Source organism: Odontesthes bonariensis, chromosome 11 (assembly GCF_027942865.1).
Source record: "Odontesthes bonariensis isolate fOdoBon6 chromosome 11, fOdoBon6.hap1, whole genome shotgun sequence".
NCBI classification, from domain to species: Eukaryota; Metazoa; Chordata; class Actinopteri; order Atheriniformes; family Atherinopsidae; genus Odontesthes; species Odontesthes bonariensis.
The window spans coordinates 2333066-2346988 of record NC_134516.1 but is presented as its reverse complement, the minus strand read 5'-3'; the positions used below and the strand labels follow the sequence as shown (position 1 = coordinate 2346988).

The window sequence follows — 13923 nt, the reverse complement described above, 5'->3', positions numbered from 1 at the left end:
TAAACATTTTTAATAGATTATTTCCAACAGTTTCATTGGAGCTTCTCTCTTTGGGTTAAATATATGTGAAAGGCTTCCTCAGGTCGTCGGGTCGGGAATCGCACCGTCCGTGCTGCTGTGTGGTTGAACTGGTGGTTGAACCGGTGTTCCTGTTTGGTTGCGGATCCACTCCAGATAGTTGGACACCCGGGTGTAGATGCCGTAGTTGCCCGGCCGGGCGCAGCCCTTCCCCCAGCTCACGATCCCCAGCAGGAACGCCGTCTGCTTGTACTCCGTCACCAGCGGTCCGCCGCTGTCCCCCTTGCACGAGTCCGTCCGTCCATCTAAGTAACCTGCGCAGAACATGTTCCTGGTGAGCTGGACGCCACTTTCTTCCTCGCAGGTCTGCGTCCGCATGCGCGGCACTTTGGTGCGCCGGAGTACGTTGGAGGTGGGCCCGTTTTCGCTCCGCCGGCCCCAGCCGCTGACCGTGTGAAGGTCGATCGCCCACAGCTCGCGCTCGGCCATCGGTTGCGTCGGCAGGCAGATCGGGACGGCGTACTGCGAGTAGACGATGGGGGCGGCCAGGCGGAGGAGGGCGATGTCGTTATCGGCGGTGTCGGTCGAATAGTTCTCGTGCATAATGATCTCTGCGACCTGGATGAGCTGCTCCGTGGATTCGTTAACCACAATGTTGTGTTCGCCTGACAGACAACGAGCAGGGAAACAGACAATATCAAAAATTATGGCCAAATATTCCAAATTTATTCAATATTTATTCAATATTCATAAAATTATGGCCAAACACTGTTGTGTGCAATATATCCACAACCTTGATCCTACTAACACCTTATTTTATTTTATTTTATTTATTTCATTACCGTAAAAAACTGTGCATCTTACACCCTTCCCTTTTTTACATTAGCTATATATTTTTTTATATTCGCACTCTTTGCACTGTTTTTGGTGGCTTTAAATTTCGTTGTACCATGTATAATGACAATAAAGGCATTCTTATTCTGAAAAGGTTCAACAGGAAGTTAAAGTTTGAAATCCTGAAAGCAGGAACGTGCCATCACTCGTATTCGTACCTGCGACCACTTTCAGGAACTTGCTGTCGCTGTTCTCCAGGCAGTGCGACGCTGTGAGGATCCAGGTGGGCTTAAAAATCACTCCTCCACAGAAAGCTTTGCCTCTCTCCACCAGCAGAACCTCAGAGGAAGGAAACACACTTATTTACATGGTTACATACACTATTCTGTCCAGAGTATGTTTTCTTTTTGTGGGAACCTCCCTCTCTGATGTGGCTCCATACCAAACCCTGTGGACAGCCGGTTAATCATAAACCTGAACTCTGCCTTCATCTTCTGCCTACCTGCCAGGGGCATTCACCTTTGGGGCATTCATTTCCTCCCACTATTCGGAGACGCTCGTCTTTGTTTTTGCCCTGGAGGACGGGAACCATGCCACAAGCTACCGACTCTGAAACAGCAGGAAAGTTTATTCAGAACTGTGCAAATCTTCCCCCTCATTCCTTTCTACGTTACCACCGAGGAGGAAGCGGGGGCAGTAAAAACCCTCTGAGACGAGGGCTGTGTTCGATACCACATACTTCCATACTACATACTGCATACTCATCGCTCCGACAGTATGCAGACCGTTTACCCACAATGCATTTCGCTCCTGCCCGAGCCGAAATCAGCCGGCCTGAAGCTGATTTCCCTTAAAGCTGCAGTCTGCAGGATTTGTTGTTGTCATACGTAAAGTCCTACTTTTTGGCATTTTAAGAGTTTACATGATCTATCAGAACGCTTGAAGTTGAAAACGGTGACCTCCGTAGTCGCAAAATGCAAGAAATGCTTATTTTTTAACCGAAAAATAAAAAGTTATTCAACTTCCTGTCCCGCCCCTTCAAAACACATGAGAACTCGTGCACGTCTACGTGCACGCCAGATGCGCGTACACGACTCCTCATTCATCAACTCACCTGTCATTTGCGATCATGGAAGACACAGTAAGTAGACTAGCCCGTAATGAAGTTCAATAGTCCAGATAAATAAGCGTGGGGACGAGCCTACCTTGTATCGCGCGTGCACAATCGGTGATTGACAGGCAGCAGAGCCCAGCTCGTAACCTGATTGGTTACCTTTTACCGGTCCGGTCTGCAATTTTGTAAACAAACCTGCTGGCTTTGGAGGGACCTAGCGGGACATATAGGGGACCTAGAGAACTCTTTTTTTTTTGTATTGGGGTATTTAATGTACTACTTTCAGAATCCCCGGACAGTTCCAGGCATTATGCTTGAAAAAGAGTTGCAGACTGCAGCTTTAAGCTCTAAACTCTGTAAACTTTAGCAACATTTGAAACATTTTCAGGTGAGAAAGTAGTCGTTTAGATCCCCAACGTGTTGAAAACCTGACAAAATACCGGCTGTTTACAATTTTGCTCCCACGAATTCGGCGCTACTAAAGCTAGCCGCAGTGAGCTAACGCACTTCCTGTTATTTTCCCAAAATAAAATACCCGTTGCCTTTTATCATAGGGAAAGCCATTACCATACAATTGGTGCTTTTGTTTTGAAAACAGGAAGTGAACCTACCCTCGTTGTAGCTAGCTTGAAACTGCCGTCTTGACAGGAAATGACGATCGGCGATGTCACGTTACGTTGCATCTTGGGTAGTTTGAGTATGAGTAGTAACCTCATGATGCATACCCAACATTTCGGAGAATCTAGTATGCATCCAGGAACTTCTGCTTACTCAAACTCGCATACTAACTCAGAAAGTTAGTAGGAGAAGTAGGAGAAGTATTAGTAGTAGGAGTATTAGTAGTAGGAGTAGTATTAGTATTAGGAATAGTATTAGTAGTAGAAGTAGTAGGAGTAGTATTAGTAGTAGGAGTAGTATTAGTAGTAGGAGTAGTAGTATTAGTAGTAGGAGTAGTAGTAGTAGTAGTAGTATTAGTAGTATTAGTAGTAGGAGTAGTATTAGTAGTAGGAGTAATATTAGTAGTAGGAGTAGTAGTAGTATTAGGAATAGTATTAGTAGTAGAAGTAGTAGGAGTAGTATTAGTAGTAGGAGTAGTATTAGTAGTAGGAGTAGTAGGAGTAGTATTAGTAGTATTAGTAGTATTAGTAGTAGGAGTAGTATTAGTAGTAGGAGTAATATTAGTAGTAGAAGTAGTAGGAGTAGTATTAGTAGTAGTAGTAGTATTAGTAGTATTAGTAGTAGGAGTAGTATTAGTAGTAGGAGTAATATTAGTAGTAGAAGTAGTAGGAGTACTATTAATAGTAGGAGTAGTAGGAGTAGAATTAGTAGTAGTAGTATTAGTAGTAGGAGTAGTATTAGTAGTAGCTAGCTTGAAACTGCTGTTTTGACAGGAAATGACGATCGGCAACGTCACGTTACGTTGCATCTTGGGTAGTTTGAGTATGAGTAGTAACCTCATGATGCATACCCAACATTTAGGAGAATCTAGTATGCATCCGGGAACTTCTGCTTACTCAAACTCGCATACTAACTCAGAAAGTTAGTATGAGTAGTAGGAGAAGTATGCGGTTTGGAACACAGTCGAGCTTTCTGTCCTTTCTTTAGGCTACGGCTACACGAAAACGAAACGAGGTTTTTTTTGAAAACGGGTTCGAAAATTCTTGCGACCACACGGAAACGCGCTGCTGGTCCAGACGAAAACGATGACACGAGGCAGTACACACGCCGCTGTGTCACGCCACGCTGTGAGACAATAGAGAAGTGTTAAAATTGGCTCACAGCGTCAACGTGTGACTGACGCAAAAACGTTTTAGCTGTAACAATGGAAACGAAACGAGGCCGTTTTCAAACTTTCCCACTCTGGAACCCGTTTTCAAAAACTATCGTTTTGGGGTAGTGGGAACGCCGGCTCCGTGTGGCCGCGACAGCGAAACGATAAGAAAAAGTATCGTTTACAGTGAAAAACGTTTCCGTGTAGCCGCAGCCTTAGTCTTCAGGAATAGTTCTCCAGGCTTGTGGAAGGACATCCCAAAGCTCTTCTTTGTTGGTTCCCACACTGCTTCAGTGAATCATTTTGTTGAGCCAAACCAACCTTTGGCGACACAGCTCCGCCCATCGTGGTCGAGGAAGTAGCCGTCTGCGCAGGAGCAGGAGAGTCTTCGGCCGAACGCGTCTTCGTCGCAGAAGTGTTGGCAGTCTCCGTTCTGCAGCAGACAGCTGTCGGGCTCAGAGCGCCGCTCTGCGGACACGATGTTTCATCAACACAAGCTCAGCATTCAGCCTTTTTAACTCATTTCACACGAGAACCTTTAGATTAATACAAAGATGATCTGAATTTTGAACTGAGTGGCTTTGCTGACGCTGTGACGCTTTGCGGTAAGACGTGTTGCATCACTTCCTGTTACCTTGCTCGTGCACTGTGGAATTTCTTGCTCCGCTTGGAGTACTGATAATCACTTTATTTCGATCTATAACTTACACAATTTTGCATAGTTAAACTCTATAGCTTACCGTTCTGTTCTAACACACTCCTACAGATCTTTATTCTCACTTTTTAACGGTGTGTCTGGTTCTCTAGCGTAGCATGGCTACCGGTTCTCTTCCTCCGTCTCCTGCTTTCACCTGCTCCGTGTGTCAGATGTTTAGTTACTCCTCTGCCTCCTTTAGCGATAATGGTACATGTAACAAATGTAGTCTTTTTGTAGTTTTGGAGGCGAGGTTATCTGAATTGGAAGCTCGGCTCTGCACTGTTGAAAATCAACCAATAGCGAGCCAGGTCCCTTTAGCCAGTGTGGAGCCACCTAGCGTAGCTAGCTCCATTAGCCGCCCCCAGGCAGAACCCGAGCAGCCGGGATTACATCGTGGCTGGGTGACTGTCAGGAAGAGGCATAGCTCTAAAGTCAAGCCCGTTGTTCACCATCGACCTGTCCACGCTTCTAACAGATTTTCCCCACTCAGCGACACACCCGCTGAGGACAAAACCCTGGTAACTGGCAGCTCTATAGTCAGAAACGTGGCATTAGAGGCACCAGCGGCCATAGTCAAATGCATTCCAGGGGCCAGAGCGGGCGACATAGAATCCTATTTAAAACTGCTGGCTAAGGATAAACGTAAATATGGTAAAATAGTTATTCACGTCGGCGTTAATGACACCCGGTTACGCCAATCGGAGGTCACTAAAATTAATGTTGCATCGGTGTGTGATTTTGCCAAAACAATGTGGGACTCCGTAGTTTTCTCTGGACCCCTGCCAAATCTGACCAGTGATGACATGTTTAGCCGCATGTCCTCCTACAATCGCTGGTTGTCTAGATGGTGTCCAGCAAACAACGTGGGCTACATAGATAATTGGTAATCTTTCTGGAGAAAACCTGGTCTGATGAGGAGAGACGGCATCCATCCCACTTTGGAAGGAGCAGCTCTCATTTCTAGAAATATGGACGAATTTATTTGCCACCCTAAAACATGACAACCCAGGGCTCAGACCAGGATGCAGAGTTGTAGTCTTACACACTTCTCTGCAGCTTCCCACCTGCTGCTACCCACCCAATCAATTAACACAAAAGGAGCAAATCCTCTTGTGCAAAAAGAAATGATTAAAACAAAAACTTTAACTGAACAAAAACATCAAACTATTAAATGTGGTTTGCTGAATATCAGATCTCTCCTTTCGAAGTCTCTGTTAGTGAATGAGTTGATTTGTGATCATCATATTGATATATTTTGTCTTACAGAAACCTGGCTGCAGCAGGAGGATCATGTTAGCATCATGTTAGCATCATGTTAGCATTAATGAAGCAACTCCCTCTGACTGTTTAAATGTTCACGTTCCTCGAACCACAGGCAGAGGAGGAGGAGTGGCAGCTATTTTCAGATCAGGGTTACTCATCAGTCCCAGACCCAAGATTAGTTTGAGCTCTTTTGAATATCTGATTCTCAGTTTTTCCCACGCAAAGTGGAAATCCCAGAAACCTCTTGTGTTTGTTGTTGTGTATCGTCCACCTGGCCCTTATTCTGAGTTTCTGTCTGAGTTCTCAGAGTTTTTATCCCAGTTAGTGCTGAGTACAGATAAAGTCATTGTAGTGGGTGACTTTAATATTCATGTAGATGTTGAAAATGACTGCCTGAATATGAACTTTAATTCTATATTAGACTCTATTGGATTTTCTCAGAGTGTTCACAGAGCGACTCACTGCCTTAATCACACCCTTGATCTTGTGCTGACTTATGGCATTGAGAGTGAACAGTTAACAGTGTTCCCTCATAACCCTGTCTTATCTGACCATTTTCTGATAACCTTTGAGTTTACATTACTTGACTATACAGTTTCTGAGAAGAAATTTACATATAGAAGGTGTCTATCAGAGGATGCTGTAACCAGATTTAAAGAATTAATTCCATCATCCTTTTCTTCACTGCCATGTGCAGATATGACAGAGGACGACTACCTAAACTTTACTCCAGCAGCATTTGACTCTCTTGTTGACAGCACTATAGTTTCAATGCGTACAGCACTGGACAATGTTGCCCCTCTGAAAAGGAAGGTAATCAGTCAGAAGAGGTTGGCTCCTTGGTATAATTCACAGCTGCGTGCTTTAAAGCAGACTGCAAGAAAGCTGGAGAGACAGTGGCGTTCCTCTAATTTAGAAGAGTCTCAGTTAGTCTGGAAAGATAGTTTAACAATGTCTAAGAAAGCCCTTCGTAAAGCTAGAACTGCTTATTATTCATCATTGATAGAAGAGAATAAGAACAATCCCAGGTTTCTTTTCAGCACTGTAGCCAGTCTGACTAAGAGTCCGAGCTCTGCTGAGCCAGTTATTCCTTTAACTCTCAGCAGTGATGATTTCATGAGCTTCTTTATTAATAAAATTGTTTCTATCAGAGAGAAGATTGATGGAGTCCTTCCCACTATTATCAGTGATGTATCATCAAGTACAGCAGCTTTAGAAGTATCTTTAGAACCTGATTTGTATTTAGACGGCTTCTGCCCAGTTGATCTCTCTGAACTAACAACAGCAATAGTCTCTTCTAAACCATCAACTTGTGTTTTAGACCCAATCCCAACCAGACTGTTCAAGGAGGTTTTCCCATTAATTGACACTTCCATATTGGATTTGATCAATCTGTCTTTGTTGACAGGATATGTACCTCAGCCTTTTAAGGTTGCTGTAATTAAACCTTTACTTAAAAAACCTACTCTTGATTCAGAAGTGTTGGCTCATTATAGACCTATATCCAATCTCCCTTTTATGTCTAAAGTTCTTGAAAAAATAGTTGCAGCTCAGCTTTGTGATCACTTACACAGAAATAATCTGTTTGAAGAGTTTCAGTCAGGATTCAGAGTGCATCATAGCACAGAAACAGCACTGCTGAAAGTTACCAATGATCTCCTCTTAGCCTCTGATAGCGGACTTGTGTCTGTGCTTGTCCTGTTGGATCTCAGTGCTGCATTTGATACGGTCGATCACAGTATCTTAATACACAGACTTGAACATGTTATTGGGATTAAAGGAACTGCATTAGGCTGGTTTAAGTCATATTTATCTGATAGATTTCAGTTTGTTCTTGTAAATGAAGATTCTTCCTCACACACCAGAGTAAGTCATGGAGTTCCTCAGGGTTCTGTGCTTGGACCGATTCTTTTCACTTTATACATGCTTCCATTAGGTAACATTATTAGACAGCATGGCATAAATTTCCATTGCTATGCTGATGATACTCAGCTGTACTTATCTATAAAACCAGATGAACCCAATAGGTTGGTCAGACTACAAGCATGTCTTAAAGACATAAAGACCTGGATGACTCAGAACTGTCTGCTGCTAAATTCAGACAAAACTGAAGTCGTTATCTTTGGACCTGAGCGTTTCAGGGAGAAATTGTCTAGCTATATAGTTACTCTAGATGGTATTTCCTTGGCTTCTAGTTCTACAGTGAGGAACCTTGGAGTTATTTTTGACCAGAACTTATCATTTGACTCGCATATAAAACAGGTTTCTAGGACTGCCTTCTTTCACCTTCGTAATATTGTTAAAATCAGGAACATCTTGTCTCAGAGTGATGCAGAAAAACTAATTCATGCATTTGTTACTTCAAGATTGGACTACTGTAATTCTTTATTATTGGGCTGTCCCACATATTCTCTGAAAAGCCTTCAGCTGATCCAAAATGCTGCAGCCAGAGTTCTGATGAGAACTAACAGGAGAGATCATATTTCTCCAGTTTTAGCTTCTCTTCATTGGCTCCCTGTTAAATTCAGAATAGAATTTAAGATTCTTCTCCTTACATATAAAGCTCTTAATGACCGAGCTCCATCATATCTTAAAGATCTCATTGTAAGATATTTTCCTAACAGAGCACTTCGTTCCCAAACTGCAGGTTTACTTGAGGTTCCCAGAGTTTCTAAAAGTAGAATGGGAGGCAGAGCCTTCAGTTATCAGGCCCCTCTATTGTGGAATAAGCTGCCAGTAAATGTCCGGGAAGCAGACACCCTTTCCACTTTTAAGACCAGGCTTAAAACTTTCCTTTTTGATAAAGCTTATAGTTAGGGATGGCTCAGGTGATCCTGAAACATCCCATAGTTAAGCTGCTATAGGCCCAGACTGCTGGGGGGCCTCATCTGTCACACCTTTCCTCACTTTACTCTCTTTATGTATATGTGACATTATTGTGGTCATTAACTCGTGTTTCCCTGTTCCAACAGATATCCTTTGAATGGTGTTACAGTGCCCCCCCCCCCCCCCCTTCTGTCTTCTCAAACCCCAGCTGGTGGAGGCGGATGGCCACCCTTCCTGAGTCTGGTTCTGCCAGAGGTTTCTTCCTGTTAAAAGGGAGTCGTTTCTCTCCACAGTCGCCTCAGGCACGCCGCTCAGGCCGGGAGATTGGACCGAAAAACAAAAAGTTTTCAGTGCAATCTGTTGGTTTTCTTAGCTAGGAAATTGTTTTTGAATTGGCTCTATATGAACGAATTGGATTATTTTATGAATTATGATTATTATTAATTAATTGAATTCCAATTGGCTTGAATTGGACTTACTATCTAAGTGCCTTGAGATGACATTTGTTGTATTTGGCGCTATATAAATAAAAATGAATTGAATTGAATTGAATCTGAAGAGCCTTCGGAATTCTTTCGGTTTTAATTCAAGGAAAGACGACACCTGGCTGCAGCTTTAACTCTGAGCTCTTTGTTGATATTATTACGTAGTAAAGAAAATAATCTAAAGTAGTCATTTTCATTGATTTTGTTACCTTCATTAGAACATTTTATGGAGTAAACTTTCCACACGTCTTGACCTAATAAAGCTGGAATGGTGGGTGTGTTTTGCTCACCGAGCTCGCAGTTGAACCCTCTGAACTGTGGTAAACACAAGCAGGCGTAGGACGCATCCTCGACGAGGCAGGTGGCGCCGTTCAGACAGGGGCTGGACTTACAGCTGTCCGGGACTCAAAGACAAAGATTCAGTCTTTATTCAGCACCATGCAGAAGCTGCTTACTGTGAAAATGGGTTTCTGTTGCGTATTTTCACACAAAATGTAGTTATTCTATCGTTCCTGAGCTTTCAGGCTGTTCAAAGCTACTCAGACCTGTCCAAGGATTAAGGGTTAAAACAAGGATTCATCATAAGGAGACTTTTCAAAGGAAAAGAAATGTTGCTTACGGGAGTAAAGCTTCCAGAACTCGTTCTGAGGAAACAGACGTGACATGAGTTAAAACCCGAGTTAAAACCCGAGTTAAAACACAAGTTAAAACACAAGTTAAAACAACTTAAAACACGAGTTAAAACATCAGAGACGGACAAAGAAACAAAAGTTTTTTTAGGTGTCACTTTGAGTTTGATCTCAGTATCCTCGGGCTTTTCTACATATTCGTGCAACAGACCATCTTTGGTTGACCTGTTCAGTTATCCATCCTGAACACCAAAATGAGTATTTTCTCAGTATTTTTCCTTTCAGCATCTTATCTACTTACGTAATCTCATAATTGTGAAAGTTTACACCAAAACTACGTGTGATAAACCTAAAGGCCCGAAAACGTACGTGAAAGAGTGAAGAACCAGCTGAGTTTGACCATTATTTACACATTTATGTGAGGAGTTCTGTGAGGTTTAACTGGTTGGAAACGATCGGTTGTTTCTCAGAGGACTCGCACCGTCAGCTCGGTGTGCTCGAACACCTCCCTGGCCTCCTCGAAGCTGCATTTCTCCTCCAAACACTCCCTCTTCAGATCTCCCATCTGCAGCTCCTCGAACCAGCCGGAGTTATACCTGCGAGTCCGGACCAGGACGCCGTGGGCCCGGTGTGGATCTAGGAAGACTGTGGAGGGAGGGAGGACTTGATCAGGACTCGGACCGTTGGTTCAGTTCCAGATATCTCCATCTGTACCAGCATGGAGTGGCACGAACAAACAAATCAATCTCATAATCTGGACACACGGTCTTTTTCTGCCCAAACCCAAACCATCAATGGATCAATCAGCCAATCTTCAGTAGGGCTGTAGAGATACACTAATCTCACGATACGATACGATGCGATGCGATTCGATACGATGCGATTCGATACGATGCGATTCGATTCGATACACGATATTCAGCCAACGATACGATTCTATTCTATACGATACGATACACGATATTCAGCCAATGATACGATTTGATACGATTCGATTCTATACGATACGATACACAATATTCAGCCAATGATACGATTTGATACGATTCGATTCTATACGATACGATTACGATTCGATACGATTCGATACGATACGCGATATTCAGCCAACGATACGATTCTATTCTATTCGATACGATACAGGATATTCAGCCTACAATACAATTTGATACGATTTGATTCTATACGATTTGATACGATACATGATATACGGCCAACGATACGATTCGACACGATTCTATTCTATACGATACGATTTGATTCAATACGATTCGATGCGATACACGATATTCAGCCAACAATACGATTCCATGCGTTACGATGCGATGCGATACGATCCGATGCGATAAGATACGATTCGATTCAATTTAATGCGATACAATTTGATGCGATACGATTTGATTCGATACGATTCGATTTGATACGATACGATACACGATATTCAGCCAACGATACGATTCTATTCTATTCTATACGATACGATACAAGATATTCCGCCAATGATACGATACGATACGATTCTATTCAATACGATTCTATTCTACTCTATACAATTCGATACGATACACGATATTCAGCCAACGATACGATTCTATTCTATTCTATACGATACGATACAAGATATTCCGCCAATGATACGATACGATACGATTCTATTCAATACGATTCTATTCTACTCTATACAATTCGATACGATACACGATATTCAGCCAACAATACGATACGATTTGATACGATACACGATATTCAGCCAATGATACGATTCGATTCGATTCAATACGATTTTATACGATACACGATATTCAGCCAACAATACGATACGATTTGATACGATGCACGATATTCAGCCAACGATTTGATTCGATGCGATTCGATGCGATACGGTTCGATTCAATCTAATGCAATAAGATTTGATGCGATACGATTCGATTTGATGCGATTCGATTCGATTTGATACGATACGATTCTATTCGATTTGATACGATTCGATACGATACGATTCAATACACTTACATCATTTTCTGGGGGAAAAAAGGGACAGTGTGATTTGACATGAATCGTCGCTGATTGGACCGGTGGTCCGACCTTTGACCCGGAAGGAAAACACCGCCAGAGAAACAGAAACAAACGAACATGTCACAAACGTTTTTATCAACTAATTTATCACTGTTCTGTAGAATGTGACCCCCTGGCATTGTATTGTATTACCTTAATGTTCTGTGTTTTCACTCATTGTAACATCTGACTTTTCAATAAAGTTTGCTTTAAAAAAAAATTAAAAATTATTTAAAAAATTTACTTTATCGGGAAACGAAATATCGATATACATCGCAGTATCGATAAAATTGCTCATCCCTAATCTTCAGATTATTCACCAGTTATTTTGTTGTTTCATCCGTTCTCAGCCGGGAAGATGAAGCATTTTGGCACAACAAGCACCATTTTGGAGCCGATGTGAAAAACAAACGAGAACAAAGTCCATGTTTTTAACAGCTTATCTTTGCTTTGGTTGACTTCTCTTCCGCACATTATCCGGTCGTGTGTCAGACTTTAACGTGTTCAGCTCCACCACCCTGAATAAAACCCGCATTAACATCAGATCTGCCTAAATCTGAATTAACGTGTCTTCACCTTCAAAGCAAAGATCCATTTTCCCTCAGAGCGGGAATCCTCACCCTCACACTGAACTTTGCGGATTAAAAGCTCGAGTTCGGATCCTCCTCACCTGAAGCCGGCCGACAGCCGTGGAGGCCGAAGGCGAAGGTGACGAAGACTCTCAGCCACATGGTGGGTTCCATCAGAAAGCTGCCGTCCTTCGTCTTTGTGGACCTGGAGGTACAAAGTTCGTCCTCCTCCCACCGCGCTGCCGCCGCTGGTCACATGTTGCCATGGAGACCCCCCCCTCCCCTGAGTGATGAAATGCAAACTGACCGCTGCCTCCATCAGAAATGCTTTAGCTCGTCACACACCGACTTCAGCACTGAAATCAATCAGTGAATTCAATGTTTAACTCAGTTTACCCTGATGGGGGACATTTTCCTCCACTTGGGGTGAACTTTCTTCTCTAATTTCACACTGGAAATAATGATACTATTATTTTTAATAGTATTAGGATTTTTAATTAAATAGGATTATTTTATGAATAATTATGATTACAATTAATTGAATTCCAATTGGCTTGAATTGGACTTTATTATTTAAGTGCCTTGAGATGACATTTGTTGTATTTGGCGCAATATAAATAAAAATTAATTGAATTGAATTGAATTGAATTGAATTGATACTCATCATATTTGGTCCAGTTGTGCGTTTTTTGACTATTTTTTCGAGTTTCAAACACACTTTATATACAATGCAATTTTTTCATTGTGTAGAATAAAAACTCTTTGGTAAAGTTTCTATGGAAAAACATATGATGTTTTTAAGTTGTTTTAAAAGGGGACAAAAATGTGCCTTTTCAGAAATTAAGGAGTTAAAGACAGCAAAAAAAATTTAAATCCCTAAAAATCAATGTTGTTGCTAATCATTGACTCATCCCTACTCAATGATTCCACTTTGCATTCCATATTTTGAAAATATTGGCACCTAAAGGCTTAAAATTTGGGCTAAAAGGTTCAAATTGGCATCTAAAGGGTTACATTTTTTAAAATAATTGAAAACTTGGTAGTTATGATCAGAACTGAAGTGGAATAAAAGATTTATGAAAAAAAAACGGAAAAAATATTAATGTATGATGTTTTTAAGTTGTTTCAAAAGGGGACAAAAATGTCCCCTTTCAGAAATTAAGTTGTTTTAAATCAGGTTTGAGGGTTAACTAAATATTTTCAATCCAGATCAATTGATGAATAAAGGTGAGAAAACAATCAATTTACCGTGAAATAAAGAAAAAATATTTTTTATGTTCAGCTTAAAGGGGCACTAGGAAGCATTTTCACCTAAAATTATAGCCTTCAGGAGTTTACCAAAGGTTAAACAAGTCAATGGTAAGCGAATGAAGCCTGTCTCGCTCCCGACAGGGGTCTGTATGCTGAGAATCCCAAATGTAACTTCGGCAGGAGCGACCCGCTTCTGAAGTCTCGCGATGCGCGAGAAGAGTCGTTTGTGTTTACGGCACTTAGCTAGGTACTGTATGCTAGCTGTAATTTTGTAGCTTATTAGCAGTCAGTTGCGAGCGGTGAAAGCGTTTGGGTCATGGCTGAGCCACCGAGGAAGACACCGAGAACCTACGACTTAAGACAGAGGAAGAGGTTACGAGACAGGGAAAGGGCTCGCACCCGTGTTAACAT

General features: G+C 42.0%; 1 protein-coding gene across 1 annotated transcript; it reads right to left on the bottom strand.

Annotated features, from left to right (window-relative positions):
• Positions 1–78: 78 nt before the first annotated feature.
• On the bottom strand, positions 79–12423 carry LOC142391156 (coagulation factor VII-like). Its single transcript, XM_075476933.1, has 8 exons — positions 12363–12423; positions 10119–10282; positions 9628–9652; positions 9299–9412; positions 4059–4205; positions 1355–1461; positions 1071–1191; positions 79–683 (listed from the first exon to the last, which is right to left on the bottom strand). Exons 1-8 carry the CDS (start codon positions 12421–12423, stop codon positions 79–81), a joined length of 1344 nt encoding a protein of 447 aa, XP_075333048.1.
• Positions 12424–13923: the final 1500 nt, after the last annotated feature.